Source organism: Erythrolamprus reginae, chromosome 5 (genome assembly GCF_031021105.1).
Source record: "Erythrolamprus reginae isolate rEryReg1 chromosome 5, rEryReg1.hap1, whole genome shotgun sequence".
NCBI classification, from domain to species: domain Eukaryota; kingdom Metazoa; phylum Chordata; class Lepidosauria; order Squamata; family Dipsadidae; genus Erythrolamprus; species Erythrolamprus reginae.
The window spans coordinates 3,739,173-3,760,857 of NC_091954.1; the positions used below are offsets into that span (position 1 = coordinate 3,739,173).

At 41.2% G+C, this 21,685-nt stretch overlaps 1 protein-coding gene across 1 annotated transcript; it reads right to left on the reverse strand.

The window, feature by feature from the left end:
- Window positions 1-5,258: 5,258 nt before the first annotated feature.
- Window positions 5,259-9,000, reverse strand: LOC139168347 (double homeobox protein 4C-like). The gene is made up of 3 exons (XM_070753922.1): window positions 8,486-9,000; window positions 7,637-7,806; window positions 5,259-6,077 (listed from the first exon to the last, which is right to left on the reverse strand). The coding sequence occupies exons 1-3, from the start codon at window positions 8,502-8,504 to the stop codon at window positions 5,478-5,480; spliced, it is 789 nt and encodes a 262-aa protein (XP_070610023.1). The 5' UTR covers window positions 8,505-9,000; the 3' UTR covers window positions 5,259-5,477.
- Window positions 9,001-21,685: the final 12,685 nt, after the last annotated feature.

Sequence of the window (21,685 nt, forward strand, 5' to 3'; positions counted from 1 at the left end):
TTCATTGTTAATCAGTGTTGCTTCCTAAGTGGATGGTTTGATTTCACAGAAGTTTGATTGACTTGGAGTTATATTGTGTTGTTTTAAGTGTTCCTTTTATTGTTTTGAGCAGTATATTTTTATCTGTAAGCCCATATCAGGAAAATAAATGATGATTTGAGTTTTGCAAAAGTCTTTTACCATGCCAGTTAAAGTAAACTACTGTCCCAGAGGAGAATGAGAAGTGAAATTAAGAGCTCCTGGGATAGATGGAATTATTTTTTATTATTTATTTTGTTTATTAGATTTGTATGCCGCCCCTCTCCGTAGACTCGGGGCGGCTCACAACAATAACAAGAACAATGTAAGAACAAATCTAATAATTTAAAAAACTAAAAACCCCATTATTAAAAGCAAACAAACACACAAACATACCATGTATAAACTGTATAGGCCCGGGGGAGATGTCTCAGTTCCCCCATGCCTGATGGCAGAGATGGGTCTTAAGAACTTTACGAAAGGCAAGGAGGGTGGGGGCAGTTATAATCTCCGGGGGGGGGGAGCTGGTTCCAGAGGGCTGGGGCCGCCGCAGAGAAGGCTCTTCTCCTGGGTCCTGCCAAACGACATTGTTTAGTCGAGGGGACCCGGAGAAGGCCGACTCTGCGGGACCTAACCAGTCGCTGGGATTATCCAAGTGAGTTGTTTTAATTTTAACACATTTGAAAGAAATGCCTTGGTTGATTGATTGATCCTTATTTGCACTTAGCCGCCTTCCTAGGTTGGGCCTTAATTCAAGGGCCTTCTCTCTCGCCATGAAGACAGCTTATCTTCTGATATGGAAGAAACAAATCTCTTTGACATATACTTGGCTTCCAATGACTCAGCCATCGACACTCAAACATCCTCTCTAACCTCAGTCGAAAATCACGATAGAAACAATCAAGCACCAGGCAACTGATTTTGGGGGTCAACGTTTATTGAAAACCATCCCCACCAAAAAAGCAGTTCCAGGTACTCATTCACTTCTTTTATTTAAACCACGTCCCCCTTTAACAACATTAAGAGCTCAGGTACCAGTTTAATTAGTCATGGTGAATTTCGGCTGTGGCAAGGAGGGCGTTTGTCCAGGTTTGCCTGGTGCACCAGTTGCGGCCCTACTTGGACAGGGAGTCATTGCTCACAGTCGCTCATGCCCTCATCACCTCGAGGTTCGATTACTGCAACGCTCTCTACATGGGGCTGCCTTTGAAAAGTGTTCGGAAACTTCAGATCGTGCAGAATGCGGCCGCAAGAGTTATCGTGGGGCTTCCTAGATTCGCCCACGTTTCTACAACACTCCATGGCCTGCATTGGCTGCATTGATTGCTTTCCGGTCACAATTCAAAGTGTTGGTAATGACCTTTAAAGCCCTTCATGGCATTGGACCAGAATATCTCCGGAACCGTTTTCTACCGCACGAATCACAGCGGCCGATAAGGTCCCACAGAGTTGGCCCCGGCCCTCTGGAATCAACTTCCCCCCCCCCCCCGAGATTAGAACTTTATCTTAGCACCCATGCCAACAAATACCTTTAACATTCTGCTGAAAATATGCGAGTTGAACTGGTGTGTAATATCACTTATGTAATATTTTCCTTCCCATTTCCCTAACTCTTGTATTCTTAATTTTCCTTATATTCTCTACTGTATTTTTCATCTCTTGCGCCTCTACTTGTATCTCATTTTGCCACCATTTAGTCAATCCTTGGATCACATCCCTGTCTGACTGCACTATCTATCTATCTATCTATCTATCTATCTATCTATCTATCTATCTATCTATCAATCATCTATCTATCTATCTATCTATCTATCTATCTATCTATCTATCTATCTATCTATTTATTGGATTTGTATGCCGCCCCTCTCCGGAGACTCCTTATTATATCTTATCCATTTGTCTTTACCAAAAGCCCTCCAAAACAGTACTCATTTGTAGAGTTTTCCTAAACCACCATTATAGTTCTCATATTCATCTTCATTATTTTACTGACCGTTATTTAAGTATTTTAGTATATTTTACTTATGAGATTTGTATGCCACCCTTCTCCGCAGACTCGGGGCAGCTCACTGGAAGGCCCCTGGGTTCAAACTCTTTCCCTCCCCATCCCCACCAGCCAATCGGAGGAGAGGGGGTCAGGACATTTGCGTTTTAAAATAACCTTTGCTGTTGGTCCCTGTACTTAGGGTATTTTCACAATGGAAATATCTGTGGGGACGCGCGCGGGGCCATCCCGAACTTATGTGAATCCGCGCCTCCGGGATGCCAAGCTGGCGCGCCAAGCTCTGACGGGGCCTGGTAGCCTGGATACGGGTGCGCCTGGAAACCCTCGGGGAGCCTCGCCACTTGACCCTTCGAGTAAATGGTCCTCTTCCTTCTCTCACCCCTGGCACTCCCGAATTTGGGTCTCGGGAAGAGCGTAAGGTGAAGCGCCATTTGGAGAGGGTGCGCGCCTCCCGCTAGGGCTCGTGTGAACGCGGTCCAAGACTTGCTGCTTGGAATAAATGGTCCTCGTCCTTCTCTCACCCCTGGCAGTCCCAATTTGGGGCCATTTTCCTGAAAAGAAGAGCGTAAGTTGAAGCGCAATTTGGAGAGGACCCGCGCGGTCAAGACTTGCTCCTTCGAATAAACGGTCCTCTTCCTTCTCTCCCCCCTCGCAGTCCGTATTTTGGCCCATTTTCTTGAAGGGAAGGGAGAAGAGGAGGGTGGGGACCCTAAGAGCGTTGTAAAGTTGCAAACGATACAAAGAAATACAAAAGCCAGAAGAAGAAAAGAGGGCTCTTTAAAATGTTTCAGTCCGCTCTTTTATAATGAACTGTTATCTCCCCTCCTACTTCTCATGCGCAGTGTTACAAGATGAAGTAACTTATAATAAGCGGGTGTAAGGACAAAGCTTTAGAGTTTATAGAAAGCATTGACAGCACATAAGAAACTATGGTACCATTGGTTAAAAAAAAGAAATTACTTAAAAATTATACATCAAGAAAAATGTCCAACTAAAACAGCATGTAAAACCAGTAAATAACGACACGAATCATAATACTAAATGGAAACGATAAAATGTAAACATCGATCGACACAAATTTTGAACCACAAAGAAACTGAATGAATAAATGTATAAATCGCTGATAAATGATGACACTAGCAACTACGTCAAATACATATGGATAAAACTTCAGGAAAACATATACCACCTATATGCTTAAACTACAGGCCGCAAAACAGAAGCTCCAGCTCTAACGCTGCCCCCCCCCCAGTCTTCTTACTACTCTTTTTTTTTTACTTTATTTTTCTATTCGTCCTCCTCTTGTACTTCTTTCCTTCTTTCTAAATCCCTTTTCCTTTCTTTCCCTCTCCTTCCCCAATCACGCATGCTATATAACAGTGTTTTTCAACCAGTGTGCCTCGAGACATGGTCAGGTGTGCCGCGAAGCTCAGGAAGAGAGAGAAAGAGAAAGAGAGAGAAAGAAAGCAAGAGAGAGAGAGAAAGAAAGCAAGAGAGAGAAAGTGAGAGAGAAAGAAAGCAAGAGAGAGAGAAAGATAGGCAGGGAAGGAGGGAGAGATAGAAAGAGCAAAAAAGAGGAAGGAAGAGAGAGAGAAAGAAAGGGATGGAGAGAGAGAGGAAGGAAGGAAGAGAGAGAAAGAGGGAGAGAAATAGAGCGAAAGGGAGGAAGAGAGAGAGAGATTTTTTTTGTCCAAACTTTTTTTAGGCCCCCCCCCACTCAATGTGCCCCATGATTTTGTATATGTAAAAAATGTGCCACAGCTCAAAAAAGGTTGAAAATCACTGCTATATAAGTAAACTATAATTGCTAGAGTGTACACTATATATATTCCCTTTACTTTTCTGTACCCTGTTTTTAATGTAATAAAAATTTATTTAAAAAAAAAGAAAAAGAAACTATGTTTGAATGCTACAGCTAGAACAGATGGTGTCAATCAGCGCCTCCTCCTTAGAGCAATTTGCCCCAAGGTTGAAGTTTCCAAGGTCTACTCAAAACTCCCTGACAGCAAAGCTGAAACAAACAAAAAAATTGCTAAATCCTGCTAACTGTTTGAAATGAGCTGAGTATTCATGTGTAGGCCTTGGGTCACACCTGTTGGTGCCCATCCATGCCACCTCTGAGCCACCCAAAGAATACTACAGAGCCTAAGCGCAATTTGGAGAGGATTTGCGCATCTCGATAGGGCTTTGTGTGAACGCGGTCAGGGCGCTGGGGTTGGGAATCGGCCCCGGGTTCACCCCTCGGGAAAACAAACACCCACCCTCATCCCCCAATCGAGTAAATGGTCCTCTTCCTTCTCTCGCCCCTGGCCGTCCCGATTTTGAGCCATTTTCCTGGAGGTAAGAGCGTAAAGTGAAGGGCAAACCCAGCAGTTAATAAATTCGTTCTTGTCTCTGGTTTTTTTATTTTCCATTTCTGAAAATGATATTATTTTTTTCCATAGCATATTATTTTTTCCTGGGTATTGTTTCGTTTTTCCAATACTGTAATCGTGACTTAATGCCCGTAACCTCCCTCCCTGACAAGTTGTTTATTATTATTATTATTATTATTATTATTATTATTATTATTATTATTATTATTAATTAGATTTGTATGCTGCCCCTCTCCAGAGACTCGGAGCGGCTTATAACAATAATACATAGTACAAATCTAATGGTTAAAAAAGAACAGTTTAAATCCCTTATTATAAAAAGTCATGCATCCCAAACAAACCATACATTAAATGAAACGGCGGGGGGGGGGGGGATCAATTTAACCATGCCTGATGGCAGAGATGGGTTTTTAGGAGTTTGCGAAAGGCAAGGAGGGTGGGGGCAGTTCTGATTTCCGGAGGGAGTTGGTTCCAGAGGGTCGGGGCCGCCACAGAGAAGGCTCTTTCCCTGGGTCTTGCCAGACGACATTATTTCGTCGATGGGACCCGGAGAAAGCCAATTCTGTGGTGGCCCCAACCCTCTGGAACCAACTCCCTCCGGAGATCAGAACTGCCCCCACCCTCCTTGCCTTTCGCAAACTCCTAAAAACCCATCTCGTGAGGCAGAAGGCGGTCTCGGAGATATTCTGGTCCGATGCCATGAAGGGCTTTATAGGTCACAACCAACACTTTGAATTGTGATTGGAAACTGATCGGCAACCAGTGCAGACTGCATTATTTATTTATTTATTGGATTTATAAAAATTGTTAATGTTTTCAACTTGGCCTCGTGGTTGGAATTAAGAAAGCAAATGCGGATCGCCAGAATCGAACAAGTACTTTATTACATAAATAATAAAAATATAAATTTAATAAATAATGCATTGCAGACAGTCCGTTCCTGAGCAGCGTCTTCCGACGCGCGTTCTTCTCAAGTCCTTTTCAGAGACGCGTCTCCCCAGCGAACCGCTCCGAGGAATAAACGAAACGGACGCTTTGACGGGCCTGGGAATGCGCAAACGGAGAGATCGGGAGACCGGCTACCTCCAGTTCTCCCAGTTCACCGCTTCGTTCCCGTAAAACGGAGGCTGGGGCGCCTCTCCGTGGGGAGCCGACCCCTGCGCCAAGCCCAAACCGAAGGGCCCTAGCAGGTCCGCGGCTCCGTGGACACCCAAGGCTGGGTCGGGAGAGGAGGACGAACAGGGCTGGCTGGGGTAGAAAGGATCCCCCGCCAGCTGCGGGTGGTAGGCGGGATAAGAGAAGGCGCCTTGGGGAGATTGCAGGAGGGGGTGCTGTTGCGGAGGTGAAGGAAGAGTGGGGACGAGTTCGGATCCCGAAGGCGCCCTGGCATCCCAGAAGCCCTGCAGGGCCGAGAAAGCGGGCTCGACGGGGGCGCAATATTGCGCCGTCGGAGGAGCTACTTCCTGGCTCACTTCCATGGGTTGGAAGGCTTGAGACTGTCCCAGGAAGGTCCAGTTTCCTCCCTGGGGCCACGGGTCAGCCCAAGTAAGTCCATCTGTGAAGGACAAACAGTCAACATCGTCGGGTGAGAGCCTGGACTCCGATGGGTCACTACTTGGCCGGCTGCTTTCTTTGGCGTGCTGGGGTGAAGGCCGGGCCCTTTTGTTTTGGAACCAGACCTGGGGGAAAAAGAAGGCAGGGGTTTAGTTTGGGGGGGGGAGAGAGAGAGCGAGGGAAAGAGAAGGGAGGAAGAGGAGCGAGGGAGGGAAAGAGAAGGGAGGAAGAGGAGAGAGGGAGGGAAAGAGAAGGGAGGAAGAGGAGAGAGGGAGGGAAAGAGAAGGGAGGAAGAGGAGAGAGGGAGGGAAAGGGGGAGGGGGAAGAGGAGAGAGGGAGGGAAAGAGAAGGGAGAAAGAGGAGAGAGGGAGAGAAAGAGAAGGGGGAAGGGGAAGAGGAGAGAGGGAGAGAAAGAGAAGGGGGAAGGGGAAGGGGAGAGAGGGAGGGAAAGAGAAGGGAGGAAGAGGAAGAGGAGAAAGGGAGGGAAAGAGAAGGGAGGAAGAGGAAGAGGGAGGGAAAGTAAGAAAGAGGGAGAGGAGGAGAAAGAGAAACAATAATAATAATTTATTAGATTTGTATGCCGCCCCTCTCCGAGGACTCGGAGCTGCTCACAACAGTAATACAACATGTAGAAATCTAATGATAAAAAGCAATTTAAAACCCATTATTATAAAAAAGAAAACAATCACACAACCTAACAAACCATCCATAAAACCGCGGTAGCTGGGGGTATATTAATTTCCTCTGCCTGGCGACATAGGTGGGTCTTCAGAGGCTTTTGAAAGGCAAGGAGGGTGGGGGCAGTCCTAATCTCTGGGGGGAGTTGATTCCAGAGGGCCAGAGCCGCCACAGAGAAGGCTCTTCCCCTGGGTCCTGCCAGACGTCAATAGGACCGGAGAAGGCCAACTCTATGGGACTTAATCTGTCACTGGGATTCGTGCTGCAGAAGGCAGTCCCGGAGGTATTCTGGTCCGATGCCATGTAGGGCTTTATAGGTCATAACCAATAGGCTGGCTCTGTTTTAAAAAGTGCTATTGCTAACATGTTGTAAGCCACCCTGAGTCTAAGGAGAAGGGCGGCATAAAAATTGAATGAATGAATGAATGAATAAAATAAATAAATAAATAGAAGGGGGAGGGAAAGAGAGAGAGGAAGAGGAAGAGTGGGAAAGAGAGGGAGTGGGAAAGAAGGGAGGAAGAAGAAGAGGAGAGAGGGAGGGAAATAGCAAGGGAAAGAGAAGAGAGGGAGTGGGAAAGAGAGGGAGTGTGAGAGAGAAGGGAGGGAGGGAAGGAGAAGGGAGGAAGAGGCAGTGAAAGAGGAGAGAGGGAGGGAAAGAGGGAGACAGGAAGAGGAAGAGAAAGAAAGGAGGGAGGGAAAGAGAAGGGAGAGGAAAAGAGAGGAAGAGAAAGTCAAAGAGCAGAGGGGGAGGGAAAGAGGCAGAGGAGGGAGGGAGGAAAAGAAAGGGAGAGATGGACAAGACAGACAGACAAAATACTTCTTTAAAAAAATTCCCAAACGGGAGAAACCACATCTAGGTTGCAGAGGACACTTTAGGTCTCTCTCTCTTAGCACAAAGCCAAGATCTTTTATTTCATTTCAACCGTTCGGGGTCTTCCAGTCACCCCCTTTTACTCCGGGAACTGTGGGACGCGCGCGGGGGGAGTGGGGGGCATCCCGAACTAACCTGGACCCGCGCCTCCGGGATCCTGAGCTCTTGCGCCAAGCTCTCGCGCTCCTCGTAGCCCGGATAGGGGTTGATCTTGTAAGCCTCGTTGAGCCTGGCCACTTGCTCCTTGGTGAAAATGGTCCTTTTCCTTCTCTCCCCCCTGGCAGCGCGGATTTTGGGCCATTTTCCTGCAGGGAAGAAGAGCGCAAGGTGAAGCGCAATTTAAGAGAGGATGCGCGCGTTTCGATAGGGCCTTTCGGTCAAGGCGCTCGGGTTGGGAATCGACCCCGCGTTCATGTCTCCAAACCTGCACAAATAGAGAACACACACACAAATACACAAACACACCAATGGAGCAACACGCATCCCGAGTCGGAGGTTTCAAACGAGCCGGTGAGCCCGGTTGTATTAACTTTTAGGGTTTGGCACAAGCCGGCCTGAGTTCCGTTCACACGACGCCGCCTTTAACAGTGTCCAGGACGCACGCAAGCCTCCCTTTTCGCGTCGCCTCCACAAAAGTTTAAACCCGGGTTTAAGCTTAGGATACCGCGCAGTTCGTGCGCCTTCCGCGGCCGCGTTTGAATTGGCGAGGATTTCTCGGGAGTCGCCCCAAACCCAAAGAAATGACCCCTCCTCGCGTTTTCTCCCCTGTCAAACCGGGCCTGGAACGAATTCGAGGCTTTTCTCCCTCCGCCCGACTTTGGCTCTCTCCGAACCGCTCAAAAGGGGTTCGATTCCCGGCTGCAAGCGATCTAGAAACCGGGTTTTGTCTCGGCTAGCCGACATCCCCTCCTCCCGCTTTGCCATGTAAAGGGAGGGGAAAATCGGGGAGAAATAACCCACCCCCAAAAAAAGGTGATTTCTTACTTGAATTTCTGCGGTTCATTGTGGATGGTGAAGGAAAAAAAATCCCGTTGCAGACGAAACCCCACGGGATTCGATCACCAGGCGCGGCGGCTAGTGTAGTAGGATGGGGCTTTTATAATGCTCGCTCCTGGGTTCAATCTCTGACCCTTCCCCCAGCTGGATCTCTTTATTGGCCAATTGGCCGGAATAGGGTAGGGGCGGAGGAGGCCAGGGTACTTGCTTTTTGAAATGACCCTTACTCTTGGCCCCTGTTCTTGTTTACACAACGGAAGGAGGAAAAGTTGCGTAAGGGGGCAGGATCGGACCCCCACGAATGGAGGTTTGGGGCCTTCAGAACCTCCAATGGCCTTTCCACGGTCTCTGCTCTTAATTGGGTTGCAAAAGGTCCATTTCATCTGGTTTCTGGTGTTTGAGAGAAGTTGGGGTCTGAAGGCTTCGGAGGTAGCCTTCTGAGATGAGCAATTGGAAGACCCCAAAGTCTACCCATGTAGGCTTCTGGGTTAAGAGTCGTAGGAGACCAGCTGTTGAAGATTCCAAGACTTTTGTTGAAGGTCCGTTGGGTTCTTTAAGTGTAATGGCCATGCCGGCTGGGGAAGATGGGTTTGGAAGTTAGCACTGTCCTATCACCCGCTCCAGAAAATAGATAAACCTGAGCCTTGAATTGCAATAGGTTCATTGAATTAATTAAGTAGCTGTGTTTAACCGCAGTATGGTTTTCTTTAATGTTCTCATACCCTTAAAGGAAAAGTGGTCAACGTTACGTTTTAGCAGAATGGTTTAAATCAGGGAATCCCAAACCTCTTTTCAGCCCAACCCAAGAGGCAGCTCAGGCATAAACCCAGAACATGGTCAGGGCAACCAAAGAGGGCAATAAAATCTCTCTCTCTTTATTGAAGGTCCCTTTGGTTCCTTAATTGTAATGGCCATGCTGGCTGGGGAAGATGGGTTCTGCAGTTAGCACTGCCCTAACACCCAGTTCCAGAAAGTAGATAAATCTGAGCCTTGAATTGCAATAGGTTCATTGAATTAATTAAGTAGCTTGCTAAACTGTGTTTAACCGCGTTACGCGTTACGTTTTAGCAGAATGGTTTAAATCAGGGAATCCCAAACCTCTTTTCAGCCCAACCCAAGAGGCAATTCAGGCATAAACCCAGAACATGGTCAGGGCAACCAAAGAGGGCAATAAAATATCTCTCTCCCCATACCCATATGTGCCTCGACTTGCAGGACGTTCTTTGTCAAACGGTGTTTAATCGAAGTATGTTTTCCTTTAACAGTTAAAGGAAACCACTCCATTCTTGGGGTCCAAACCTGCTTCCTTAAAGTTGCCAAGCTTTGCAAAAAAAAAAAAGCAAAGCTGGCTGGAGAATTCTGGGAGTTGAGGTCCACAAGCCTTAAAGTTGCCAAGTTTGAAGACCTCTGCTCCAAAGGCTTCCCTGGAGCCAGGGGAGGGTAAAAATGCCCCCTCCTATCCCTCTGGAGGGTCTCTGGAAGCCAAAAACGCCCTTCCAGAGCCTCTGTGTGAGCCAAAAATCAGCTGGCCGGCACACACATGCATGTTGGAGCTGAGCTAGGGCAATGGTTCGTGTGCCAGCAGATATGGCTCTGCGTGCCACCTATGCCACGTGTACCATAGCTTCGACATCACTTGTTTGTTTGTTTGTTTGTTTGTTTATTGTTAGAGTTGAAAGGGACCATGAAGGCCATCGGGTTCAACCCCCTGCCCAAGCAGGAACTATAGTACACCAGTCAAGTGGCAGTTCAATCTTCTCTTAAAAATGTCCAGAGTGTTGGAGTTCACAACGTCCGCTGGTAGGTTGTTCCATTGGTTGATCGCTCTGACCGTCAGGAAGTTTCTCCTTATCTCCATGTTGAATCTCTCCTTGGTCAGCTTCCAGCCGTTGTTCCTCGTCCAGCCCTCTGGTGCCCTGAAGAATAAAGTGATCCCCTCCTCTCTGTGACATCCCCTCCTATACTTGTAGCCTGCTATCATGTCTGCTCTGGCCCTCCTTTTCTCTAGGCTATCCATGCCCAGTTCCCTCAGTCTCTCTTCGTAAGTCTTGGATTCCAGTCCCTTAATCATCTTGGTTGCTCTTTTTTGCACCTTCTCCAGAGTTTCAATGTCTCTTTTGAAGTGTGGCGACCAGAACTGAATACAGTACTCCAGGTGTGGTCGGACCAGGGCGTAGTAGAGTGGTATTAAGACTTCCCTGGTCTTGGAGTGTATTCCCCTGTTGATGCAGCTTAGGATTGTGTTGGCTTTTTTAGCTGCTGCTGCACATTGGTGGCTCATGTTTAGTTGATTGTCCACCAAGACTCCGAGGTCTCTTTCGCAGTCGCTACTACTAAGAGGGGTTTTTAAGATAGAGTCCCCTGCTTGAGTAAGGGGTTGGTCTAGACCAGGGGTCTCCAACCTTGGGAACTTTAAGCCTAGAGGACTTCAACTCCCAAAATTCTCCAGCCAGCTTTTCTGGGAGTTGAAGCCCTCCAGGCTTAAAGTTCCCAAGTTTGGAGACCCCTGGTCTAGACCACCTCCAAAGTCCCTTTCATTCTGTGGCCATTTCCCCTTTGGCCCAGCGCTGACCTCAATTTCTCCCTGCCTTAAACCTGATTTTTATAACACCCCTTCCACCACCACCCAAAACCCCAACCATTGAGTTTTCTGACTTTATTAATTGGCATTCCTGGTTCAGCAAATTTATTTATTTGTTTTTGCTCTTACTAAAAGGAAAGGAACTAGCTTGATAGATTAGCAATAAATAAAGCCAAACAGTTGCTCTTAATACAATTTGGATGTTGGGGTTACACCTCGAAGTGGTAATTTCTTAAGTAGCCAAATTTGCTGGGATTGCAGTCAAGCCTGAAATAAATGGCATTTGTTTTGTGAGCAAACATGACTAACTCCACACAGCCTTCCTGACAACTTCTCCTTTTTTTCTTAAAAGTGAAATCACAGTTTATCTAAGCACGACCTTGCCTTCTCAGAGGCGAGGTTCACTTTTATTTGCAAAAGTAGACTTCCCTTTTGCAAATAAATTCAAACCCTTGAGTTGGATACTCTGCACTCCATCAAAGCCTGCCCTTTGATTGTGCTTTCCTAAGGGGACACAAATTTTGGGTTAGGAGGACCGTAAAAGGTTTGGCTCAAACACAACATGGTACATGGATTAACGATATGCATGCCATCCAAAAAAATATTGGGAAAAAAGTAAACAATTGGTTGTGTCAAATAACAAACATAAAAATAGAATATAAACCAGAGTTTTTTCTACTGGGTATTATGAGAGGGTCTTACTCTAAAAATGTAAAATACTTAATCTTGCATATAACAACAGCTGCAAGGATTGTATTCACGCAGACTTGGAAAAACCCACAAATACCTGAAGACAAGGAGATCATCAAGAAAATATACGACTGCGCAGAGATGGACAGATTGACAATGGAATTAAATAATCAAAAAGATTCGGATTACTATGAAATCAGGACAAAATGGTATCAATGGACAAAAAAAGAAACTCAAACTAAATACAGAAATAAAATATCAAGAAGTTCAAAAACAATTAAAAGACAATGTTGATAAAAATGTGTATATGATGTTGATTCACCTGTAAATATGATTATGTATTGTTTTTAAAATGGGGAAAAATTAATAAATATATTGTTTAAAAAACAATATGCATGTCATCAACCATATATGTTGTTGTATATGTTGTTAATGACATGCATATTAATTTTGCAAAATGTTAGGAAAATTTAAAAAAGTAAAATTACTTCTTCCAGATTCTGCACGATTCCCTATTTACAGATTAGAAGACAGGTCAACAATCTTGGCAACTTTTAAGACTTTTTTTAAAATTAGTCTTAAAAGTTGCCAAGATTGTATACCTCTCTTCTAATCTGTAAATAGGAAATCGTGCAGAATCTGGAAGAAGTAATTTTCCCTTTTTTATTTTATTTAAATTACAAAATGTTTTATTTCTACACATATGTACGTAACACGCAAAACAAAAGACATTTAAAATATTGTGTAGCAAATCTGTGTTACATTTCTTTTTTTAATTTTTTAAAATTATTTTTCAAAAGAAAAACAAAACATCACAAACCTAAAACCCAAACAAAGCACATAACATAAAAAAGGAGCTACAATCTCAAAATAGAAGTCTTCATAATACAGAAAGGAAAAACTGTTGTTAATTAGATCAATTCAGAGGAATAAAAAATTATCTATTACATTTCTCTATTTGAAAACATTTTAGAATAGTAAATTCAACTATTTTTATAATTCATTAAGCATTTTTTTGTTCAACCATGTATAAACCCTTTCCCAAATTTTATAAAATTCTGATTCTTCTTGATTTTTCATTTGATTGTTACAGTTCTTATTGTGCTCACAACCTATTACATAATAATAATAATAATAATAATTTATTATATTGTATGCCACCCCTCTTTAGCATATTGTTATAAACAAATCAACATTGATCTTTCTTCTGTGTCTAATCCTATAGCTGTTTTCCCTTAACTCATTTGTCACTAAGAAATATCATTTTTAAAAAACTTTTCATTCTAGTTAATAATGTTATTACTATGTATACATTTATTACTTTTTCCTTTTCTCCAGCCAGCCCTAGAACTTGCCCCAACTTTCATAATATTCTGAATCTTCCTTATTTTTAAATTCCAATGTTCATTTATTCATCTCCGCACATGCTATGATTTTTTTCTATTATATCTTCCTCTGTCGGTACATTTTCATTTTTCCAATATTGGTGCAAATATTATTCTTGCCGTGGTTGTTATGTGAAAAATTAAATATATCTGGCATTTTTCCAAATTTTACACGCATTATTCCCAATAAAAAGAGCTCCGGGTTTTTTTCTATTTTTCTTCCTAAAATTGCTTCTAACCAATTTCTATTTTCTTCCCTGTAGCCATAGTTCCCTCTAAGCTGAGCAGTGAGCAATCGCTCACTTAAAAATCATCATCAACTCAGAGTTTTCCAAACCTGCCCAGAAGCCGAGAGGGAAAGAGTGAGAGGGAAGGAGAGAGAGAGGAAGAGAGGAAGAGAGAGAAACAGATAGAAAACAGAGAGGAAGGAAAAGAGAAAGAAAAAGAATGGGAGTAAGTAAGAGAGAAAGAAAATCAAAATCTAGTTTGAAACTAGATCAACTATTTAAGTGGCATTTTGATATTGATAGAGTTGCCCTATTATGAGCTCAGTTATAGACACACAGTACAGTATTTTATTTTGAAATTCTCTGAGGTAAAACAGGGTGGGTTTTTTGTTTGCTTGTTTGTTTATTTAATATTTCTGTGCCACCCAGTCCCGAAGGGACTGCCGCTCAGACACTATACTTTTCCGCCCACCCCCCAAAAATATTAGAGAGAACACTGCCTGTAGCTCTTTGTTTTTTCACATGGCCACCATAAGTGATAATAAGCACCAAATTCTGTTTTATCCTTCCAACATCTGGATGTAAACTTTTTGTCTATTTTGGCTAAATCTCTGGAATTCTGGGAGTTGAAGTCCACAAGTCTTAAAAGTTGCCAAGTTTGGGGAGCCCTGGGTTAGGAGACAGGAAGGTACAGGAAAACCCACTTCCAGTTCTGTATTAGGCCCCAAAAAATTCTGTCGAACAATAAATGTGTAAATTGTTACATGCACACATGCAAACGCACACATGAAAGATGTTATAAAGCTCATTAGATGGACCATGCCTCAGAATTCCAGATAACTAAAAACTGCCAGTGTATTCAAAACAATTGGTGGCTGAATGCTGTTTGCTTGCTTCTCTCCTTTTTGTAATGATAATTTCCATTATAACAGAGCAATCCTTTTCCATCCCTTAATTTGCAAGGGAGGGAAGGGAGGCATTGGCAGGAAATGATAAGGGGCATAGATTCCTTACTTCCCTATTCAGAGGGAAGGGGAGAAAAATATGTCTTAATACATCAAGGTGAGCCCCAAAGCTTCCTTTTGCAAGAAAGTTAAGTTGCTTTTTGGAAAAGCACTTTTGGGACAACTTGATGGCATGGGTGATGAAAGGAACAAGCTATTTAAAGCAAATAGCCTCTGGCTGGCAACTCTGATTTTATAAAAGGAATTTTTTTTTGAATATATCATATATAGCTGGAATATGTGACCCAGTTTTAAATACTTCCAAGAATGTTTATCTTACTGATTGTGTGTTTTGTTGCCTAATTTCTGTTTTTTTGCAATTTGCTTGTGGAAATCTTTGTGTAAAATAGAAGACAGGGGCATGGTATATTTGTGTGTATGTTTGGTTTTTAATAAGGGTTTCTTAATTATTTTAATATTAGATTTGTCATATACTATTTTATTATTGTTGTTAGCCGCCCCTAGTCTACGGAGAGGGGCGGCATACAAATCGAATGAATGAATGAATGAATGAATGGATGGATGGATGGTTGAGAACCTCAATCTTTCCATCTTTCATTCCTTCTTTTTTCTTTTTTGCTTCCTTCCTTCTCTTTCTTTCTCTCTCTCTTTCTCTCCCTCCTTCTTTTTATTTCCTCTCTCCTTCACTCTCCCCCTTCCTTCCTTCCCATTTCCTTCCTCTCCATTTCCTTCCTCCGTCTCCTTTCTTCCTCCTTTCTCTTTCTTCTTCCTTCCTTCCTTTTCATTTCCTTCCTCCCTCCCTCCCTCATCCCTATTTTCCTCCCATCCTTTCATTTCCTTACTCCTTCTCACTCCCCTCCCTTTCTTCTCATGCTCACTGCAGAAGAAGAAGGAGAAGGAGGAGGAGGAGGAGGAGGAGGAGGAGGAGGAGGAGGAAGGAAGGAAGGAAGGAAAGACAGACAGACAGAAAGAAAGAAAGAAAGAAAGAAAGAAAGAAAATAATGATCGAAACATTTAAATATGTTAAATGGTTAAATAAGGTTCAGGAGGGAAGTGTTTTTAATAGGAAAGTGAACACAAAACAAGGGGACACAATCTGAAGTTAGTTGGGGGAAAGATCAAAAGCAACGTGAGAAAATATTATTTTAGTGAAAGAGTAGTAGATCCTTGGAACAAACTTCCAGCAGACGTGGTTGGTAAATCCACAGTAACTGAATTGAAACATGCCTGGGATAAACATATATACAGTACATCCTAAGTTAAAATACAGGAAATAGTATAAGGGCAGACTAGATGGACCAACAACAACAACAGAGTTGGAAGGGACCTTGGGGGTCTTCTAGTCCAACCCCCTGCTTAGGCAGGAAGCCCTACACTACTTCAGACAGATGGTTATCCAACATCTTCTTAAAAACTTCCAGTGTTGGAGCATTCACAACTTTTGGAGGCAGGCTGTTCCACTGATTAATTGTTCTGACTGTCAGGAAATTCCTCCTTAGTTCTAAGTTGCTTCTCTCCTTGTTTCGTTTCCACCCATTGCTTCTTGTTCTACCCTCAGGTGCTTTGGAGAAATTCTTTTCTCTATCACACAATACGCAGAGGGTCCTTGGTTTATGGAATTCACTTCCAGAAGAGATCGTGACAGCTGTCAGCCTTGATAGCTTCAAGGCAGGATTAGAGAGATTCATGGATGCCAAGTGTGTCATAGGTGGTTATTGAAACGGATGTCCAAGTGCCGCCTCTATGTTGGTTGAGGCAGGCAGGGTTCCCTTGAGTACCACTTGTTGAGGGTCAAGGGAAAGGGAGGGTCATGCCTTCTCTTTCTGCTCAAGATCCCCATGGACAATTGGTGGGCCACTGTGTGAATAATAATAATAATAATAATAATAATAATAATAATAATAATTATTATTATTATTATTATTATTATTATTATTATTATTATTATTATTATTATTTATTGGATTTGTATGCCGCCCCTCTCCACAGACTCGGGGCGGCTAACAACAATGATAAAAACAGCATGTAAAAATCCAATAATAAAACAACTAAAAACCCTTATTATAAACCCAAACATACACAGAATGCTGGAGTCAAGGGCCTTTGGCCTGATTCAGCAGGGCTCTTCTTATGTTCTTATAGTGGGAAAGGACCTTATTCTACCCCAGCACCCAGCCCCAAATAATTACGCAATAAGTTGTCTTGGGTGACATCTGTGAAAAAAAATTAGGCGCTCAGGCATGATTTTTTTTTAAAATTTATTATTTTATTTTATTTTATTATTATTTTATTATTATTATTATTTTATTTTAGTTATTTTATTTTTTATTTTTTTATTTATTATATTATTTTATTATTATTTTCATTTTATTTCATTTTATTTTATTTATTATTTTATTTATTTATTTATTTTTATTTATTTATTTTATTTTATTTATTATTTTATCTTATTTTAGTTATTTTATTTTATTATTTTATTATTATTTCTTAATTTTAGTTATTTTATTTTATTTTAGTTATTTATTTTATCTTATCTTATCTTATCTTATCATTTTATTTTAGTTATTATTTTATTTTATTATTTTATTATTATTATTTTATTTTATTTTTATTTTATTTATTTTATTATATTATCTTATTTTATTATTATTTTTATTTTATTTTATTTTATTTTATTTATTATTTTATTTTATTTTATTTATTTTATTATTTTATTTATTTTATTTATTATTTTATTTTATTTTAGTATTTTATTTTATCTTATTTTAATATTTTATTTTAGTATTTTATTTTATTTTATTTTATTTTAGTTAGTTAGTTAGTTAGACTTCTATATGTCACCCAGTCCGGAAGGGACTGCCACTCAGACACTATACTTTTCCGCCCACACTGAAAAAAAACTAGAGGGAACATTGTAGCCCACCCGTTTCTTACCTTTTATAGGCAGGCAATGGGATCTTATTGAAGCTTAGATTCTTAGCCTTACAATCATCCTCCTGTGTCCTAAAGTTTGTAATCCTTTTATTCCCTCACACCAGGTAGGAAAGATCAACAAAAGTAGACTTGCTTGACTTATTAGCATGACAGAACTGACTCAAGGTCACCCAGCTGGGTTCCATGTCTAAATCAGCATCAAAACTCATTGCCTCCTGATTTCTAATTGGATGCCTTAACTCCTACTAGACCAAATTGGTCTCTGTATTGTCTTGCATGTGAATTAGAAGGTTGAACTTAGAGCTTTAATCTTACAGGTAATTATTATGCATGTGAGAATCCAGATTGTTTTCTTAGTTTATTTGAGCAAAATGTAGGTACATCTGTCATGTTATGGTGCCATGATGATCTCAGCATTCTACCCATAGATATTTAAGAGGTATAGCTTTTTTATGTATTTATGTATTTATGTATTTACTTACTTACTTACTTACTTACTTACTTACTTACTTACTTACTTACTTACTTACTTACTTACTTAACTTACTTACTTACTTATTTGATTTGTATGCCGCCCCTCTCCGAAGACTCGGGGCAGCTAACAACAATAAAGAAGACAATGTAAACAAATCTAATATTAAAAATAATCTAAAAAACCCCAATTTAAGAAACCAATCATAAAAACAAGCATACCATGTATAAATTCTATAAGCCTAGGGGGAAGGGAAAAAATTTCAATTCCCCCATGCCTGACGACAGAGGTGGGTTTTAAGGAGCTTGCGAAAGGCAAGGAGGGTGGGGGCAACTCTGATATCTGGGGGGAGCTGGTTCCAGAGGGTCGGGGCCGCCACAGAGAAGGCTCTTCTCCTGGGTCCCGTCAAATGACATTGCTTAGTCGACGGGACCCAGAGAAGGCCAACTCTGTGGGACGTAACCGGTCGCTGGGATTCGTGCAGCAGAAGGCGGTCCCGGAGATATTCTGGTTCGATGCCATGAAGGGCTTTATAGGTCATAACCAACACTTTGAATTGTGACCGGAAATTGATCGGCAGCCAATGCAGACTGCAGAGTGTTGATGTATAAAAAGTACAGTGCGAGAAACCACTTTAAACAATGTCTAGGGTTTAATGAGAGGCCATGAGAAAAATGAATGAACACTATATTTTGCTCACTGAACTAGCATTGAGCCATTTTAGAATAGAATAGAATTGTTTATTGGCCAAGTGGGATTGGACACACAAGGAATTTGTCTTTGGTGCAGATGCTCTCCGTAGTACATAAAAGAAAGGATGCATTTGTCAAGAATCACTAGGTACAACACTTAATGAGTTCGCGGAGAGGGGCGGCATACAAATCTAAATAATAAATAATAAATAAATAAATAATGATTGTCATACCATGGAATTTAATGGCTTTACTCTCTGCCTACAATTGCTACTTAATTGTAGTGCTTAAGGCAGCGGTCCCCAAACTACAGCCCGCGGGCCAGATGCGGCCCGCTGAGGTCTTTTAACCGGCCCGCGGCAGCACACGAGATTTTACCGATCGATATAATAAGAGAGAGAAAGAGGGAGAAATAGAGAGGGAGAGAGAAATGAAGAGGAGAGATAGAAAGGGAGAGAGAGAAAGGGAGAAATAGAGAGAGGGGGAGAGAGAGAAAGTGTGAGAGATACAAAGAGGGAGAGTTAGAGAGTGAGAGAAAGAGAATAGAGAGAGAGAGAAAGAGAGGGAGAGAGAAAAAAGAAAGAGAAAGAGGGAGAGAAAGAAGGAGAGAGAAAGGAAGAGGGAGAGATGGAAAGAGAGAGAGAGAGAAATGAGAAAGTGATGGAGGGAAAGAACGAGGGAGAGGAAAATGAAACAAATGAGAGGAAAGGAAGAGGGAAGAGAGAAGTGGAGAGGGAAGAGGGAAGGAAGGAAGGAAAAATTGAGTTTGTTGATTTAAGTTTAAATTTACTTGTTAATAAAGAAGTATAAGTTACTTTATTACTTAATTATTAATTACTTAATTAGTTATTACTTCTTTATTTTAAATATTGTATTTGTTCCCATTTTGTTTTTTACTTTAAATAAGGTATGTGCAGTGTGCACAGGGATTTGTTCATAGGTTTTTTTTTATAGTCCAGCCCTTCAACAGTCAGAGGGACAGTGAACTGGCCCCTTGTGTAAAAAGTTTGGGGACCCTTGGCTTAAGGCATCAGGGTAGAAACTAGGTGGCTGTGAGTTCTAGCCCCATTTTAAGTTCAAAACGACTGCTTTCTTTCACTCTTTCTCAGCCTTAGGAAGGAGTCAACGTCAAACCACATCTGAAAATCTTTGCCAATAAACCTGTAAGGATTTGTCTTACAGAATTGACAATGGACCCTAATAATATGGACATTCTCTAACTAACCATCTGCATGGAGAACTAACGGATTGCAGTCTCTAATTATTCTTTTTTAAAAAAATCAAAGAAAAGCAACAAAGGAGACAATTTTTAGGAAAAGGGAAAAACAATTAAGATTCTAATTTCCAAAGACAAAACAAGAAACAGACTTTAAAACTTCTAACATAGTTGGCCGTACGTGGCCCCTGCCGGCTACATTTTTACCATTTTGGAAATATTTATCTATGAGGATTTTAATATTTTAATGCTGTAGGCTGCCCAGAATCCTTTCGCTATGAAATGGGTGGCAAATATACTGCTCAAAAAAAAAAAAGAGAACCCTGGAATAACACATCCTAGATCTGAATGAATGAAATATTCTCATTTTTTCCAAACGCCATCACTCTACTAAAGAAATAATTCCCTCAACACTGTCAGACTTTCTACTAAATCTGCACTTCTATTCTACTAGTTTTTCTCATCATTCCTTTCACCCATTTCCTCCCATGTTGACTGTATGACTGTAACCTGTTGCTTATATCCTAAGATTTTTATTAATATTGCTTCTTCATTGCTTATTTGACCCCTGTGACAATCATTAAGTGTCGTACCACATGATTCTTGACAAATGTATACTGTATTTTATTTTATGTACGCTGAGAGCATATGCACCAAGACAAATTCCTTGTGTGTCCAATCACACTTGGCCAATAAAATTCTATTCTATTCTATTCTATTGAATACGTTGTTGTACAAAGTTGAATGTGCACAACAGCATGTGAAATTGATTGTCAATCAGTTTTGCTCCTTAAGTGGACAGTTTGATTTCACAGAAGTTTTGATTTACTTGGAGTTATATTGTGTTGTTTAAGTGTTCCCTTTATTATTTTTTTAGCAGTGTACATTGAATAAATTGATTCCAAACCTCGAGCAAAGTTATTTCAGAAACAATATTGCGTTAATATCTTTATTTCTTCCATGGGTTCAGTACAGTATTAAGCTAACCTTCCTTAACAAGGTAAAGACCTTTGATTTTTTTAAATATCAGTATCCTGAGGGCAAGTGGCATAACTTGTCAGTTGCTGAAAAGTAAAAGTAACTTAGAATGGTTGGTTTTAGAGAACCAAACAGCAGCAATTTAAAGCATCCTTTTATCTTTTGAAAACAACTTAATGGCACTTTAGGATTTAATTGTGGGTCATTTAGCTGTAAAGTACTTTTGGGAAGATGTTATTTTAAAGTTAGAAGGAAGAGCTTGGAGGGATGCCCAAGGTCTACTCACTTGGGGTTTCTAAACAAAATAAACTTTTTTTAAAAAAAAAAGCTATTGCATGTTTGCAATTTCCAGTGTGAGAAATATTTTATAGCTCCTGGTAAATATTTAACAATTTATGAACTTACAGTAGGATTGGCAGAAAATAAACCAGAGAAACTCTGGTGCCTTTGACAATTGGCGAGTATTTCTAATTTTTACCTTTTAGCCCAGAATTCAACTGGTCTTCATGTCATATTGTTTACAGTTTAAATAGTATCAAATTAATCTTATTTACTTTTAAGCAAGACAGCTGGTATCAAAAATGTAAAAAAAGCAGGAAGTGACAAAATTCACATATCCTGATAACATTCCCCCTTCCTTATAGATGAAAGGATATTGTTTTTTTTAATGGAGATACGGCAGATATCAAAAATAATTATCATGCTACTCTACTGTCTACATGTTTAAAGAGGCTGTTCAGGGGAATTGCCTCCTGAGTTAGCGCATTAGCATTTAGGGGCTTTTGATTGATTGATTTTTAATTGATATATCAAACTTCTTAATCATCCATCACCCTCCCACTTTAGTTCAGTCTTTTGCAAGCTGAAGCCCTCCAAGTAAATAATAATAATAATAATTAATAATAATTTATTGGATTTGTATGCCGCCCCTCTCCGTAGACTCAGGGCAGCATACAAATAACAGTAAGAAGAAAAAGGAATTTTAAAAAAACAAACTTTGAAATGTAAAATCTTTAGGCAAGTGGCTGAACTAAAGATTTTCCATCAC